This window comes from Emys orbicularis, chromosome 7 (assembly GCF_028017835.1).
Source record: "Emys orbicularis isolate rEmyOrb1 chromosome 7, rEmyOrb1.hap1, whole genome shotgun sequence".
Taxonomy (NCBI): Eukaryota; Metazoa; Chordata; order Testudines; family Emydidae; genus Emys; species Emys orbicularis.
This window is the reverse complement of record NC_088689.1, coordinates 43287993-43305608: the sequence shown is the minus strand read 5'-3', so window position 1 is coordinate 43305608 and position 17616 is coordinate 43287993. Positions and strand designations below refer to the sequence as shown.

The following is a 17616-nucleotide window of genomic DNA, read 5'->3' as shown; positions in this document are numbered from 1 at the left end:
TCCATCTCAGCTGAAGGCATGTTGTTCAAGAGCAAAATATTCTTTTGCTTTGGGCTGAAATGAAGGTAGACGATGGGTTTTCTTTAACAGAGAGAATTGTGGGTAAGATGACCTGCTTATCAAAGATCAGCCATTCACTCAGTCAAGGCCTCAAGAGGGGAGAAGCTGCTCAGTTCACGGCTTATGATGACTAGAGATGGTTTTCCTGGTTACCGGTTTTCCCTCTTGCAAATATTTGAGAGTTTGAAATATTTTTCCATCCTGATTCAGGACAAAAAGTCAAAAGCTCAAAAGTACTCACAAAACAAAACCCTTCCCTCCCACCCCCCATTTCTGGACAATCAAAAGGTTTCGTGATAATTTTCAAATGTTTTGATTTCAAACTTTAACATTTTCAGTCTAATTAGCAGCTTACATTTCAAGACAAAAATATTTTCAATCCAGAAAATGATTTTTTTTCATTTTTAAAATGTCAAAAGAAAATGCTTTAACAATTTTAAAACTTTTTTGACATTTTGTCAAATCCGACGCGGTTTCATGTCATTTCGGTTTCAATGAATTGGCATTTTTGATGAAAAATAAACAAAATCCTGACCAGTTCTAGTGCTAACCCCTGCTTTCTAGGTCTTCCTGGGCCATTTCCCTTTTCAGAGGCACTGTTGTGTCCAGCTAGGTCTCTACTGGGAACTAGATGCCTTCAATGTCAAATCTGGTGTGCAATACAGCCTGGGCAAGGTTGAGAGTTCAAGGAAACAAAGTGGACGTGGTTACAGTGAAGCACTGGACCTTGTAAAAGGTACGGGGAGCAGGGATGCACCTGGGTGTTGGATGGTTGGTAAGGTGGCCGGGGTCTCCTTATGGTGTGTGATGGCAAGGGTAACGCTAGAACCAGAGTTGAGAGAAGTCAGTTTGCCCATCTGTGACAGTGAGGAGATTGATGAAGCCAGCTCTCAGAGCTTCAGCCACAAGGGAAGGTCAGTGTGGGAGTTGGACTGGTATTGGAGTGGCAGGCTCTCTTCAGCCCACACTGGCCACCCACAGTTAAGTTCCAATCGAACTCTCCCTTCCATCTAATAGCTGGAACAGCGCTGAGGTCTTCTCCCAGCAGTGACTGACAAGTGCAGATGAGGATGGATAGGAGTGTTGGAAAGCCATTACCGAGTAGTGGGCTGGAAAGGGCCTGTAGAGATGGCAGGACGAGAGTGCTGGGCAGTGAAACCAAGATTAAATTTTCCTAGAAATAAGACCAGCTGGAGCCAAACCCACCTGGAATTGAAACAGGAATAAAGAAGCAAACCACATTTCATTTTTATTAGACTAGGAAATATAATTTATTGCATAAAAATTACTTTGTTACAATAGGAATGCTAAACTTTATTTACAGTTCTTAGTTTACAGAATAAACAGATGTGTGTTTAGAGGATGCTGACAAACTCATCCCCTGGACATATAAATATGCAAACAGAATGCAGAGCAAGAGAATGGATGCTCTCAACAAGAGAAACAACAGCTGATTTTTTTCAATGAAACTATGAAATGCCTGCCCAGTATCACAAAGCTGCTACCCTGCTTTGTGTGATCATAGCATAGTGCATCTCCGAGGGACAGAGATACACACACATATGACCAAAGGAGAAGGCAGCATGTACAGTACTTGGACACTCTGACCCAGTGATCTGAGTGCCACATACACTATAATCCCATGATCCAAGAGAGACGAAGTCAGACAAGGGGCCACAACACACACACACTGATCCGAGAGAAGCAAATACCTTCCCTTCCCTTTCCCTCCCTCGCACACACACACTGCTCCCTTGATCAGAAAGCCTAAGAAACACACACACACACACAGGGATCTGAGAGAGAGAAAAGCACATATACAGACATTCTGGTTCTGTACTCAGAGAAAAGGGGACACAAACACACATTGATCTCCTGATCTCACCCACACGCTGATCTGAGAGTGAGACAAACACACTGTGATTCTTTAACCAGAGAGAGAGAGAGAGAGAGAGAGAGAGTCAGACACACTTACAATCTACACCTGTCTTCCAAGAGCAGAGCATTTAGGATAAATTTCATGGATACCACTGAATTTCTAAGAAAATAAACAATTACAGGTTATTTACGGTAGCTTTGAAAATGTTAAAATGTCTGTGTATTAGCTGAGTGCTTTATCACTTCCTATATTACTTCCCATATTTGCTTATTTTGTTCAGATTACAAGCAAAATTTCAACAAAACAGATTATGAAATGAAGTCACACAGACTGGTAGAACTCTCTCTATATTACAGCCATATTCAACTCCCACCAAAACCAACAGGAGTCTATTCACTGACTTTAAGGGGAACTGGATCAGCCCCTCAGTTTCTAGCCAAGTCTACACAACACATTGAAAACCCTGTTGATGTAATAACACAAAGAAATGTCAGATAAGCTTGGAGCTCTCCTCCCAACGCAGTTCCCAGGATTGGGAAATGGGATTGTGATAGAGAAAGGTCATGTTTGTCAAACTTCCTGAATACCGTGCAGTCACACTGTTTGCTTTAAGAGGTTTTGTTTGTTTGTTTTTAAAAAAACAGCCACGCAAAAATATTTTCAGCTACATTGGAGCATTTGATCTATCCAAGTAGTCAGTTTTGAGTCTTAGATGATTTAAAAGTTTCATTAAGATATACATCCAAAACTCTGAATACATATCCAGATCTGTATATTACCTACAGATATATGCAGATTTCCAGGTTTTAGCGGCTTTTTGCAATTAAAAAGGGGAAAGTGAAATTTAATATACATAATATTTAACGCACATTTTGCGTGTGAAACAAAAGATGTTTCTGTTTGCGAATTACACTAGTGACCCTGAAATTCACAACACAAGTGTACACCTAGGAGAAAATGGCTGAAGTGCTGGCAAAGAAACTTTTTATACAAGGACTTCTGAAGAAAACAGATTGTGTTTTCACCATAAAAATGGTCCCAGTATTAATTTAAAAACAAAAAAACCCAGAATAGCTTCCATCTGACTAATCAGGCAAGAAGGTACAGCCTCTCCTACATGTAGGCAAGGCTCCAAGCTCTGAGACTGTCCTTTTCAATCAAGTTTCAAGACTGGGGCTGATTTGTTCTGCCACTGTTATGGTACCTCTGTACAATGAATCCATCCATTCCCAATGTGGTTGTTTAAGTAGACCCTGTGGGTCCCTTTTCCTACTGTCTGCTGTCAATTTGGAAGCATTAGAGATGGAAACAGGCTTCCAAGTACTTGTGTGCCAAAGAATTAAGCAACTGGAGGTTTAGATCCTGAGGAAATACCAAACTACCTTATAAGGGCAATGTCTTATTTTGTTATGCACTGGCTCCCTGAGTTTGTGTTTACTTTTTCTTTAGCTATAGAACTATACCACAGATGGTGGACTGGAGGGAGAAGAATGGGGAAATACATGATGGGAAGCTCACTGTATTCTGTACAGTTTTAAATTATTGGCCACAAAGATCTTGTGGTAAGTGCATTGGGGGTTTCAGAGCAGATGCAGTAGCATCACAATATAATGCTGTATTGTTTGTGTCATGACGTGTTTATCCTGGAGGAGAAACTTTTAAGAGGCAGCAACCAGAGTAAAATATTTCCATTTGTGGCTATTCAAAGTACCCTTCAGAATATTTTTCCTTCATTAAAATACCACATCCTGGAGATGAAACTTATGTTGTGTTCATGGATACCCCTTAATTAAAATCAGCTTTGTTATGTAACCAACCTTCACTTCAACAGAGCACTTTTAATGTAGAAAAGAAGGAAAGAAAGGAACTGCTAAATTCTAAGAGGGAGAACCACTGAGCTCCATGCCATCCTTCCCAGACAAATTAGGTTACCCAGACAGATTAGTGAGGGACTGTCTTCTACTATACATATTCTAATATTTGTCCAGTGTAATTTTAAATGGTCCACAAATTCCCCAGCCTAATCTGTTAGGGATTTTCCTCACCTTTTCTCAGTTTCTCCATTACTCCTACTTATATCTGCTTGTGCCACCCTAAATAGTTCATCTTCCCTCAAATATGTGTAGACTTATACACCCTTTAGTCAAGTTTGACATATTATGGGCCAGATCCTCAACTGATGTAGCTCCACTGCAGACAATGGAGTTATGGTAATTTACATCAGCTTGTCTACACATGGAGTTTTTCAGGAATAGTTACTGCACTTTAAATTCACACCCTGGTTTAATCCAAATTCATTTTATTAAGTGTAGACAAGTCCTGAGGAGTCGGTTCTTAGTTCGCAATCTTTTCTCAGTCAGTCCCTCCATCAAACACCTAATCATTTTTATTGCCCGTCTCCTATCTCCTTACAGTTGGGTCAATGTATTTCTAGTACTGTTGCACTGAAGTCTGCATGCAGTATGCCATAGCGGTAGCACTATGACCTCATGACTCAATGCTGACTGCATATGCCATTGTGTTGCATTGATAATTTTTGCTGCCACATGGTGCTGCAAATGTCTAATTTGCAGTGTTTTCTTATTTCCCCCACCCCACAATTTCATTTAGCATTAGTGCCTGCCAGGTTTCTCTTTCCCAATGAGTTTGTATTTCAGATGATCTTTTTCTGCAGATAAAACAGCTGCATTTTCCAATTTTAATCTCATATTGCTATCTTCAGACAGTGTTTCCAATCTCACTGGGTCCCCTTTGTATTAGTTCTCTTTCTTCACTGGTATTTGCAACACATTCTAGTTTTGTACCACCTATGAATTTCATTAATGTGCTGTTTACTCTCTCTTACAGATCATTGACCACTGCACGACCATGCCAAACTCCTCTCCCACTTGCTGCACTACTCTTTATGGTCTCTCGACCAGCGTTCAGTACAAGCATATTTCAATCAATTTATCAAAGTAAGAGTTTGCGAAACATTGTATCAAAAGATGTATTTGATTATAAGGACTTTAAAATGATGTGGTCTTCAAACTAACCTCTATATCGCAGGCCACTGGACCTTGCTTTGTAAAAATAACCCCTTCTCACTCAACACTCCTCCCAGTGGGAACCACTTGTTTAAAGTGCCAAAATATAGATTTAGGAGTCTAACTGTAGGCTCCCATTTTTTACAGTCTTGGCTTATGGATGGTGGCATGTTGCTGTGTGTTAGTGCACGACTGTATCAGTAAGTGTGTGTATTTACATTGTTGATATGAAGGTCTATTTATCCTAACAAGTTTCTTTCTTCCTTTCCCAAATGTCCCAAAAGAATTTCCTCCTAAAAATACGGATCTTAAATACTTTGGGCTCCAAAATCTGACCCACCCCAGAATTGTAATAATCTGATGGAGGCTGTCCCATAGATGCCAACTAGCTTTTGATGAATTCACCACTGTGTTAAAGCACTAACCTTCCCTCCTAAACAACCCACATAAGAGAAGAAAAACCAAACAAACAAACCGCTACTGTAGCCTCTTGTCCTCCCCTTGCTGGCTGTGCTGGGCGTTTAGTGAGTTTTCTAACAAAGGAAATTCCCAGAGCTGTACTGATTGCTTAGGAACTAGGAAAAGGCCCATTACCAGTAATGCTCATCTTGTTCAATTTCCTGCCAGTGCAGGAGTATTCCCTGCAGTTTAGTTTTAAACATCTCTCATTTGAGGGTGTCTACTGCTTCTTCTGGGAGAGACTTCCATACTCCAACGACGAATACACTTTCCCCTGATATGCAGCTGAAAGTGTCCTTTGTACATTATCATTCCATTGAAATGATGACACTGGTGCACACAAAAAGAAGCTAATGCTCTGAAGCCACATTCTTCTCTTTGATTGAAACAGAGATGAGATGGGATTGGGAAGGAACGATCCCTGAAAGGAGGGGAGAGAAGGCTGTGTGAGGTTTCAGCTTCTGTAACAACGCTGAGGACTTTAGTTGCCATTTGAAGAAAACCATGAAAAGAGCGACAATGTCCCTTTAACCTTGTTTCCAAAAATGGGTTTGTTCTTCTGTGAGCTGGTTGCTTAAGTGGTCTCTTTGCATTGTGCTGCAGCCATAAGGGAGAGGGCTCAGCTTGCCCCTTCTGTGCCACGTGGGTCTCTAGGCACTTAACCAATCTGACTTCAGCAAGGGTCCAGAGATATGGAAACAAGTTGTTCTTGACTTTTTGTGTGTGTTTTCATTACTAATTCTCGCAAGTGTTTTACTTTAAATCTCTCTGTCTCTCTCTCTCTCTCTCTCATTCTCACGCAAAGCAGACTGATACTCTTGCTCACACACAAAAGACTTAATGTTTTTGTTTTTTTAAAAAGGACTCATCCAAAGATCTGGATAATAAATTATTTGCGTTTCCTAAGAAACTGTGGTTTTTTTTCCTTTTTTCCCCCTTAATAAGCTGTCTGAAGCATTTGACAGAAGTAAGCAGTTTGGCTAGATTGTACTCGAGTCTTCTAAGCATAAATGCCATTAAAGAAGAAGAACAAAGGTGGAGGGGGAGAAGAAACCCCCCCAAAAATGAAACAAAAATAAACCTCAACCCAGACTCTAGAAGCCCTATATTCCTGCATGCTATGGCGGAAGCAGCTGCCCACTTCCACCAATGGCTGTCATCATGGTCACCAAAGATGCACTGCTCTTGCGCCGCACTCCGGAGGATGGCCAGGAGGAGGAGAGAGCCTGTTTAACACTTGGATTGCTTGTAAACGGTGTGGTTGGATCTCTAAGGCGGATAGTGACTTGGTGAGGGAGGAGTGGGAGAAGGAGTTTGCCTTTACCCCTCATTGTTAGCTACAGATCAGCAACCCACCAGACACAAAGTAGAAATTGGCCCCGTCCCCACAACCCATCCCTACCAGTTCAGGAAAGGCTGTTCTCTATTTTCTTCCTCCTCCTTCTCTCCCCCCTCCACTCTGTCCTTCTCATCCATTGCCTAAAGACTACCAGCTACTTGAAAGTAACATCAGCAGTCCCCCTCTGTTGCCATGACAACCAGCATCTCGCTCTTGCCCATCTCTTCCAAGGCACTAGCCAGGGTATTGAGATCACCATCATCTTGGTGCTGGGCTTCCCATAAGTCCAGGATCACCCCTGTTGGGCTGGCTTTGGTGGCAAAGTAGTTCAGATACCTGTGAACGAAGAGAGAGAGAAAGTTGTGTTTAACTTTACACATTTACCCTATTGGTATGGTCTGAAGGCAGCAGAAAGGGGTGTTGGGAAAGGAGGCCAGGATATTAGACTCTGGAGCAAATCTGGGTAATTCTCTCTGATGTGTACTGGGATGGAAATGCTGTAATTGAAATGCAGAGCTCCTCAGGGCATCATCTACATTTATTATACAGCACTGATGCAGAAAACATTCATGGAAAAGCAAGGCATATTTTATTTTATTAAAATTACAAATGCTCTCTCTACCCCTGCCCCCAAAGTGAAATCTTAAAACAGAACAGCCCAAGAGCCATCAAGGTCCCTGGCCGGAGGCACTTGCTTTGCACAATCATGGCAGAATTTTAGGAACGTTCAGCCATCTAACTGGATGCACATCACTCAGGGCTCTACAGTATGAATTAAAGGGGGGAAAGCACCATTCAAACCCAACAGGGAATATCAACTTCCCCACCCTCCAGGTCTCAAGGCATTGTGGCCGAGCGGAAGGAGCACAGGGTTGGGAATCAGAAACTCGCGAGCTCTAATTCTCTCTCAAGTACTGGATCACTGTGCACCCTTATAGAAATCGTTTCACCCTCTCTGTGCCTCAGCTCCCCGTCTGTAAAGCAGGGATAATAGCAAAGCCCTACCTCACAAAGGGGTTGCAAGGATAAAGTAGTTCCTGAATGTACATCTAGTGCTACACAGTGGTATTTCTGAGTCACCAGAGCTTCATTTTTGTGGCTTTTCACACAGTATTCCTTCCCTCTCCCTTCCCTTATAAGCCCACTATCGTTCTCGATGCTTGCCGGCTTCGTGTCATCAGAGAAACAGCGCTGGATCCCCAAAGTGCTGTACTTGGGGGCTGCAAAGCCCTGAGAGGTTTCTGTGTTGTTGGTCAGACACTCTCCTCGAGGCTTGTGCAAGATAATCACTTTCCAAGGCTGGCCCTGTGAGTCAGTAACTGCCCCTTGAGACTTAGCAATGCTGCAAGAGCGCCTTCTGGAGGCTGGGGTAAATCCGCTCTCTCAGATTGTTTCTAATAAATGTAAAACAATGGGCACTAAACGCCCAGCACATAATCATGCTACACCTGGGTCACACCAGCCCCCACACTCTGCCTCAGAGGAGAAAGCGGGGAGAGTGCAGAGTAACAAGGAAATACAAAACTCTGTTTTCCCAAATGACAGGTGTGAGGCAGGAAGGTGAGAGCCGAGCATCTAGTGCTATACAGTGAACTGAAACCCACCGATCCATGGAAAGTTTCTGAGCAAGAAGTCTCCAGTCATTTCCTCTTGAATTGGGGGCATCAAGGCTGTTGCAGATTTTCTGCCGGATGGATAGCGGGATCTTGAAGGCATAGGGTCCCAGCTGGGTAGTCACAGCACTGCCATGGTGCAAGCAGAAGGCATCAAAGGAGCTGGCATTCTGGGAGAAAAAACATTTCAGAATGATTTAAGAAAAAAGATTTCAATGGAGAACTCCTCCCTTATCAGCCTGCACTGTGTCCCCCCCTTGTCACCTTACCCTGCCCACAATTCAGGGTCTGTGCATTCCTGCCCAAGAGCAGGGATGATTGTGTTTCTTTATGTGGAATTTCAGCAGTGCTTTCAAAAACTATCCAGCAGCAAAGATAACTTGGGATCACAGAGAGACTCAGACAGACAGAAAAAAAGATCGGGACAGGGAAAGAGAGATACAAGATGGTAACATTCACTAAAATGCATTAGGCATGGATGTCTAAGAACAGAAACAAAAAGAGAGAGGTGGATAACATGCCACAAAGAATAACAGTGAAGCAGCTAGTTCTTAGTGACACCAAGCTCTTCCCCTGAGGGTCCCTTCAGTGAACCCAGTCGGAAGTAACCTCCAAATATCAGTGCATGTGGCTAAACAATTTGGAGCAGAGCCAGTAGCATCAGAGCACATTTTCAGGGCTGCCTTGAAATATTAAAGCCTTGAAATTCCCAGTGACTCTTCCAAATGCACTGGCTACCAAATCCCAGCCCTTGGCCTCTTCATTCACTCCCATCTCATTGGTTAGTGCACACTTTCACCTGGCTGTGAGAGGGGACAGTGCCGACTGGCATTTTAGTGTCATCCCCAAAACAGACTCTGGGAAACAGAACTCGTACACAGCAGAGGTTATGTGCTATTATTTTGTGATCCACAGGTGAGTGTTCTAGGGGTTGCTCATGTACCAAAAATCAATGTCTCATCGATATTTTCAAAAGTAGGGTAACAAATTCTTATCACAACTTAGCCCCTTTGTTGTTACTGCCAGGATCTGCTGGTATCTCAGCAATAGCTGTAACTGGATGATCATTCAATTCAGTGGGCTTTTCTCTGTACCTCTTTCTCTCTCTCTCTCGAAGTGAAAGCAATGCTAGTGAAAGGTGGCAGGTTGACAGACCTAGATACTGAAGGTTCACTATTTCTCTAGTCCTGGCAGGGAGAGCAACAGTGCCAGTTTCCCTACACTGCCTTGCCATTCCACAAACTGGCTGTACAGGGGCCACCTCTGAGCAGAAGAGGGTAGTTCGGTTTACAGGCCTTGGTCATTGTCCTGAGAATCACAAAGAGAGCTAGTTACCACCAACTGTGAGACAAATCTCTGACTGAACCACAAACTTAAGAAACAGGAGGCCATGGCCAACACAGATGTTAATGTAGCGTGGCATCCACAGTGGTAAAACACTGAGGAGTACTGAGAGTGGCTCAGATACTATAGTGATGGGCAACCTCTATATTAGATAAAATCGATATACCGGGATTCATGGAGGACATCTGAGGACCATTTCTAGTCTTCTCTGTTACTAGAGAGGATGGAGGACTTCCTCTTTGGTAACTAGCCTAGTGGACACAACCACAGATGGCTGTAGCTGAGCCTCAGTGATCCCAGGCTATTATCTATGGCAACAGCAGCAACACGGCAAGGGACATTTAAAGAAATAGGATGCTGTTATTCTTTTATTTAACAAGAGTGGCAAAAAGGGAAGTGTACCCCTGAGGCAACAGCACCAGCTTTCTTTGAGCTAGTTGAGAGCCTGATTCCAGTCTCACTTACACCACACATATCAGCACTCACTCTATTGACATCAACAGAATTACACTGGTGGAAAACTCAGATCAGAATCAGCCCCTGGGAGTTCAGGTCAATACCCCCAGAAGAGATATCATCAGACCCTGCTCCTTCCTCTGCCCTCCCAGGTATAACTATGAGTGGGCACGGCCTCCCTGCTCTCTTCCCCTTCTCTTTGCTCACCTCTCCGAGTGTAGTGTGCAGCTGGAATATCTGCCCTTCCCCTTCCACCTGCCGGACGCAGATCTTGCAGGTGAGCTCTGTGGAAGCCAGGCTGTATCTCTCCAGGGTGAAGGTGCAGTGCAGAGCCCTCTGGCTGCCACTCCAGATGTGATAAAAGGGGATTTCCTGTCACAGCAGATTAGTTCAGTAGAATGTTACACAAATCTCAACAACCCTTCGTAAATACAGGAAGGGCTTCCTGACTAAAACCCATTGGGTTTTTTCACATTTGAAATTATTTATTTTTATTATTTCTTTAAGTGGTAATTTTTTTAAATGCCTCCCAAAAAGGTTCTAGGGGCCTGACAATTAACTGTACAACAACCATAATAATGACCACACAGCCCTGTAAATACCATATAGATTTGCTTTTAAGTCATATTCTAGATTTCCCAGCTTCTACTTCGACTGGCAGGAGATAGGGATCATTCTGTGCTGACAACTGGCAGGGTGGGACAGGGAAAGCTGACAGACAGTGACCCAGCTACCATGCTGGGACCCTGAGTCAAATATGGTAAGTGAAAATTCCCCTGCTGCCTTCTCCTTCCCTTAGAACAGTGGTTCTCAACCTGGAGTAAGTGTACCCCTGGGGGAACATGGAGGTCCTCCAGGGGGTACATCAACTCATCTAAATATTTGCCTAGTTTTACAACAGGCTACATAAAAAGCACTAGCGAAGTCAGTACAAACTGTATTTTTATGTCTAATTTTGTAAGCAAGTAGTTTCTAAGTGAGGTGAAACTTGGGGTACACAGGACAAATCAGACTCCTGAAAGGAGTACAGTAGTCTGGAAAGGTTGAGAGCCACTGCCTTAGAAGACAGCCTGAGAGAGCAGAGAGATATATCACTCTCTTAGCAGATAATCACAGGTAGATGGGGGAGCCCTAAATCTTGACTAGATAAGAAAGTGAGTAGGCAAGGTGCTGGATTACTAGATCTCAATAGTATGAACATTGCTTACTTATCACCATCAAAGGCATGATCACAGATCTATATCAGATCATGTAAAGCATAATCCAAACATACTTTTGCGCCTGGATTGCTGCTGGCATTCAAATATTGATATATTATAATATATATATACACACACACACACACACACACACAGAGTATATATACACTGTCATTCATGCGTTATTGCTTAATTATATATGAGTGAGCATGACACATGGGTCCCTGTGTGAACGGGTGTTCTTTTCTACAAACAGATGGATGAATAATTGCTTCATAGCGGTTGTTTCTATAGGGACCATTTTAGTAAAGTTTCCCTTTTGGGGGCACCTTCGGATCACTCTGCCCTGTCCTTCTCCTTCCCCCCAACCTCTGCACTAGTAGCTAAAGTTCCAGTGTACTGCTACACATGAAAATTCCATGTGACCCATATTACCACTTGGCCACCCACCTGGTATTTAGCCAGCAGCTTGCTCTTCCACAGCGAGTGGGGGATATCATGGATGGAGAGGCGTAGGTTGTGATAACTGTCTTTAAAGAGTAGTGGCTTGGGTTCCTCTATCAGGTAGCCACCCAGAGTCTTTTCCAGTTCAAGCACTTCCTATGGGGCAGACAGAGGATGGGAAGCCATGACATCAAAGGTTACCACTATCAAGTGGAGCACATGAGTTTTTAAGGCAGCGCTATGTCAATGCAGGGTCCACACTGTTCAATGAACTCTGCCAAAAAACTTTACAAAGTACAAAAACAACAACAACAACTACATTCAAGTTTAGTATGTTTTGAAGATATTGACATAATGGATAATGGTTGGTGTTGCAATGCAAGCCAACCAACCAGAGTTGAAATGACAAGAAGAATGACACCAAGTTTAGCCCTAGTAATCAGCAAAACACAGGGAAATTCAAATCCACGGTGTGACATGTCTCTTAAGAATTACAACAGTTGCACAGGTGCAATGATAAAACAAGAGTACAGCATCCTGCACTAAAGCGATATTTTAACATATAACAGACTAGGCAATGCTTACAACCCTTGCTGTGCTTCCCATAGGGCCTTCTTCAGGGTAAGTTACTTCCCTGATGAAGGGCTGATCATTTGAAAGTTACTCTGATTCTACAGAACACACTCTCTCTAAGCTAGACCCCAATGAATTTTTTGCTGGTGAAATGTGCCATATTGACAGCCCTGGAGAATAAATTCTTCCACTTATCCAAAGAAGACCTACAACAGTGCAAGCTTCCAGATACTGCCTGGGCAATATAACTAAACCCTGACTCAAAGGATCACCTCTAAGGGGGAGATGGGAATTCAGTTTTCTCCCTCATTCCATTCTTGGCCTGTCTGTTAAGGAGCTATGATAGTACATTGTGTGATGTTGACACCGATTCACCAGAACCTGGACTTAGGCCACCAACTCATTTCATAGAGGCCATCAAATAGTCATCAGATGGGAACAACTTTCAGTCACTACCATCCTGATTTGGATTTGAGTAACCTAGATGTGAAAGTCTGTGCATCCTCATAAGTCACCCCGTGGATATTTTAGAATCTGAAAACAGAACGATGCTGATTGCAGTATAAGAGTTAATGAGACAGCACACAACACAGTGAGGCCAGAAACATTGTTTTGGCTTTGGACGTTGGACCCTGCCGTATTTTTCAGGTAATCTGAAGGTCTGTATTTCATAAATATGTACAGGTGGGGCACTTTAACAAGTGTGTGTGTGCCACCAGTGTTAATAGCACTGCTCTGCTTCAATAACAACCCAAATCACAATAGTTATTTTCAGTTCAAGAGACACCTACTGGTTTCTAGCATGTTCTTTTTTCATCACCACTTTAAACTTTATTTTACCAGTGTAAGACAATGTTGTTTTTATAAGAAAAATAAGATCCAATAAGATTGCCAAGTGTGGAACTCCATCTAGAGAGATCACAACAAGGGCAAGAAAGTAACACAAGAAATAAATGGAACAAGCACAAAGGTCCCAAGGCACCCACCTTAAGAGATGATTTATAAGAACTAAGTTTAATATTATTATTAATTATTATTATATACCACAGACCGACAGACAAGGAATCCTCGAGTAGAAATAGGGAAACGTGTCTAAGCTAGGGACAGTGGGAGCTGTGGTGAACTGAGTATTATCATGGTATATCAATTTAGGGTTCATTAGCACAGGAAGGAGAGAAAATCTTCCAGCAGTGACAACAACATAAGCCCTTGTGTAATCTCTGCAGAAAGAAGGCACACAATATAGGCTATGAAACACCCTCCCTTCCCCTCGATATTTCCTCCAAGGACCATGGAAAATGTTATGGCTGATCTCTGGGGAACACAGTAAACATGCTTATTATTTAACTTTGGTCATTTTTCACAGGGTTGCATCAGGTTGTTTGCTCCCTGGAGCCAGACCTTTCCGAGAGACACCACACAGCATCTTGCGTGCCAGCATGACCACATTTGGAAGCAATGGCAGGAGCAGGCTGAAGCAATTTGTAGCCCAAATACAGAGACTGAGGCAGCTGGAAGCGCAGTATTCATAAGTAAACTTACATGCACTTAAACTTAGGGGGGAGGGATAGCTCAGTGGTTTGAGCATTGGCTTGCTAAAACCTAGGGTTGTGAGTTCAATCCTTGAGGGGGCCACTTAGGGATCTGGGGCAAAAATCAGTACTTGGTCCTGCTAGTGAAGGCAGGGGGCTGGACTCGATGACCTTTCAAGGTCCCTTCCAGTTCTAGGAGATAGGATATTTATAAGCTTGATATTAACCAGCTACTGTGAGCCAGAGTCACAACCGGTGTAAACCACCACAGTCAATGGAGCTGTGCTGATTTATACCAGCTGGTGGTCTGGCCCTATATATTTAGAAATTTGCACAAGGACTAACAAACTTGTGGGCTGGTGACCGACTCAAAGCATAGTTCAGGTTACAGATCACTTCATGGAAAGATTCCAAAGCCCTCAGGATTATACCAGCTCTGGATCAAGTGCAGCAGATAAACCTACCTGAAAATCTCTGATGAATATATTGTCTAACGTTAGTGCTGGGCTAACGAAAATGGATTTATGTCTGTTGCCCATTGGGACTACCAGGCTCTAAGCTAGTTTGCTTTCCCCTGTCATGGAGCAGAACATGCTCACAGTTAATCAGTGTTTTTCCCTGCAGTCTTAGGATGAGAAAGAGCTGGAGAGTGACAAGACATTCAGAGTTCAAAAAAGAAACACTTTTATAGCTTAGTGATTATTCATTATTTGCTCTATGGAGAAACGATCTTATGAATCCACAGGTACTAAAATGGGGCTGGAGATAGAAAAATGTGACAGTGGGGGGTTGCTTACTCGTGACCCCAAACTCTCAGGCAGCGTTACCTTCAATGCGTCTGGTGTGTCCTCCAAGCAGTACACTTTGAGGCTGTATTCTAATGAGGTGCAGACGGTAGGTGCAAAGATAGCCAGCTGAAGTCTCTTGATGGCTGACCTGGAGTAGGACTCTCCCACAAAAACATAGGTGCCAAGCTGGTCTAGTAAAACATGGCAAGACTTAGGCTCAAGCTGGCAGTAGCAGGGAGTGTTCAGGGTCTCCTCATCCAGGGTCACAACTTCCTAAAGGGAGGGATTAAAAACAAAGGTTCCTGGTCAGCCCTTTTGCTCCAGAGTAATTTGTTTGGCATAGGCACTGAAAAGTTTCCACTCATCATTCACCATGACACTTTCTGTAGTGCTGCAGCAAGCTAGCACGAGAACAGCTGTGAGCTTTCCACACAAACAGCACTCCATCCCTGCAGTAAACCTGACAACCAACCCCTTCCCACCCCCACCCCTCCCGCCCCAATCTGAACTCCTATCGTTTCCCTGACAGTGACAATTCCTCAAAAGGCTATGACTGGAATTGCTGTGACCTGCTCTGCAGCCTGCATTCCCACATGTCTCCTGCTGACTGAGGTGGAGCTCTGTGATGACATTTTGTTTCCATTGTATTATTAAAGTGCACATTACCTCCCAGTTTCCTTGGTGGGATTGTGTTTTCAGCTGGAAAATCCAGTCTGAGGAGTTGATGTCCGCACAATGGGGGATGGTGAGAATGACTGGACGACACAAGAGCAGCCCAGTGGGTCCGCAGGTCACCATGGGACTCAATACTGTCTGCGTGCCTTCTGAAGGTAAGCTGGAGGAGATGAATAAACACATACAGAAAATATTTAGCCTATGCCAGCCAAGTCATGCACCTGAAGAAAGAAGGCCAGCCTGCACAGTGCTGACATGTGCTGCTCATAATTGAGGAGAGGGGCAACCTGGAATCCTCTAAACTTAACGGGCCTGATTCCCACACTGTGAAACCAGCAGCATTACAACCACGTCATAGAGTGGAGAATCAGCTCTACTGGGGTTAAAGATACTGGGGTTCCTCTGTAGATGACAATGAGCAATTACTGGCAATCGAACTACTGTGTTTGCTACCAGGAGTTCTGCTGGCCTACGGAAATACTGTAGAAGAGCAAGCCAGGGAGTTGTTTGGCAGAGGACACATACTGAACAGTGGACAGACAAGTGGCCAAAAGATTCCAAGTTTGTAGTGTAGCCATTGCTTCTGGAATCTTCACTGCCTTCGTGAGAGGCCCAGTGCTGCACAGAAATCCCCTGACAATGGGTCACAAAATAAATACAAGTGGCAAAAGAACTCATTCTGCGCCATATTAGCAAACTGCACAGCAAGACACACTGCTTTCCCTCCTCTTCCCTATGTCGCCAGCAATAGTCTCTGCATCTTTGGGTGCAGAAGTAAAAACCCCTTATTCGTTATTTACTAAGCACCAGAGAAAATGCTCAATGATCTATAAAGCACAGAGGAAGATATAGTAGCTGACTCAAAGTGCTCACAAGCACACATACACAGCAATCCAATTCAGACACAGAATGCACCAGGTGAAATTTACCACAAGGAAGCATCGCCTTTTTATTGTTAATTATGAGAAAAATAAATTCTTCTTTGTTTGGCAGCTAGAATTGAGAAGCTTAGTGGAAGAAATGCTTTAAGGACGGATTTGAATGAAGCAAAGGTAGATGCTCATCCCAGAAAGGAAGGAAGGAAAGGTGTTCCAGGTGTAAAAGGCATAGTTGAAGAAGCTGTGAAGTGGAGGATAGGAAAAGAGACAGATGGAGTGTGGCTAGGCATGAGGCCTGGTCCGAGTAAGAAGCCAGGGAGAGAGTAGCAGGAAATGAGAGCTGAGATGCAGGACAGTGCAGAGGGAATTCAGATACGCTATCTCCTTCAGGTGGTAGTTACGGTGATGGCAGACTGCAGCACGCTGTACAGTACATTCTACTTACAGTGTGTTTTCTGCTTTGTTGATGATCAGATACATTTCGTAGAACTTCCCCTGTGGGATTGCTCCATGAGGCACCAGCAGACTCACTCCTAGGGGAAAGAAAAAAAGGGGGGATTCTTCACAGTGAGGAAATAATGAATGAAACCCCATTGAGAACAGCCAGTTTCCTCATGGGTTAATTTCAAATGGTGGGAACACTGTGCAAACTGAACTGGGGGCCTCCCTTGTGTGCAGACAGTGGTGTGAGAGCTTGAAGCCTCCTGCTGTTCTAACCCAAAGCTTCCCAGAATCTGGGACTGCTACTGCCACTGGAAGTCAGATACCATTGTGTTGAACTGTCTGTATCAGAAGTGGATACCTTCAGAGGCAGCTGGGTAAGGCCTGTGAGCTGTAAATTGGCAAGTGCAGTGAAATGATCATGTGTTGGGTTTATTTCAGCTACTGGCCCAGATGCTTTCACCAATATGATTTGAAAGCAGCCACCCTTGAATTTGTGGCAGGGCCTAAGAGACTTTCTAGCCTGCCAAGATGGAAATCACGCCAGACTCCGTGCAGTCAGGCAGCATTCAGAGACAGGATAACCCTTAGCACAAGAAGTGCGGTGCTTGTTTTCCTCCAATGCTCTCCAACAGGTTACAACTGGAGTAGCAAAAATACAAAATGAGGGTCACCTCACGATGGTGACTGATTCCCATTCACTCTACCTTAGGGAGATACACAGGCCAGCAGCTTAATGGGGATGTCATTATAGAAAGGGATATTTGGATGCATCTTTCATTCCTAATCAGCACCACACTGTCTTCAAACCCAGAGGCCAACATCACAAGGCCTCACTACTCAACTGTAAGTTAGCTGACGTTAGAGTGCAACTGGGACAGCAGCAACCAAAGCTGCACCTCCCACTCTG

The 17616-nt window shown here is 43.7% G+C and overlaps 2 protein-coding genes across 2 annotated transcripts in view; both read right to left on the bottom strand.

Moving 5' to 3' along the window:
- Positions 1–4003, bottom strand: part of SLC29A3 (solute carrier family 29 member 3) — a 44167-nt gene extending 40164 nt beyond the window's left edge. Inside the window, exon 1 of the mRNA XM_065408190.1 lies at positions 3985–4003. Within this exon, the coding sequence (XP_065264262.1) occupies positions 3985–4003 (19 nt within the window). The remainder of the gene's footprint in view (positions 1–3984) is intronic.
- A 2930-nt stretch (positions 4004–6933) lies between these two features.
- UNC5B (unc-5 netrin receptor B) overlaps positions 6934–17616 on the bottom strand; it is a 154105-nt gene continuing 143422 nt past the window's right edge. Inside the window, exons 11-17 of the mRNA XM_065407776.1 lie at positions 16711–16798; positions 15379–15547; positions 14752–14985; positions 11826–11975; positions 10384–10548; positions 8368–8546; positions 6934–7099 (exon numbers count right to left, since the gene is read on the bottom strand). Coding sequence (XP_065263848.1) covers positions 6934–7099; positions 8368–8546; positions 10384–10548; positions 11826–11975; positions 14752–14985; positions 15379–15547; positions 16711–16798 — 1151 coding nt within the window. The remainder of the gene's footprint in view (positions 7100–8367; positions 8547–10383; positions 10549–11825; positions 11976–14751; positions 14986–15378; positions 15548–16710; positions 16799–17616) is intronic.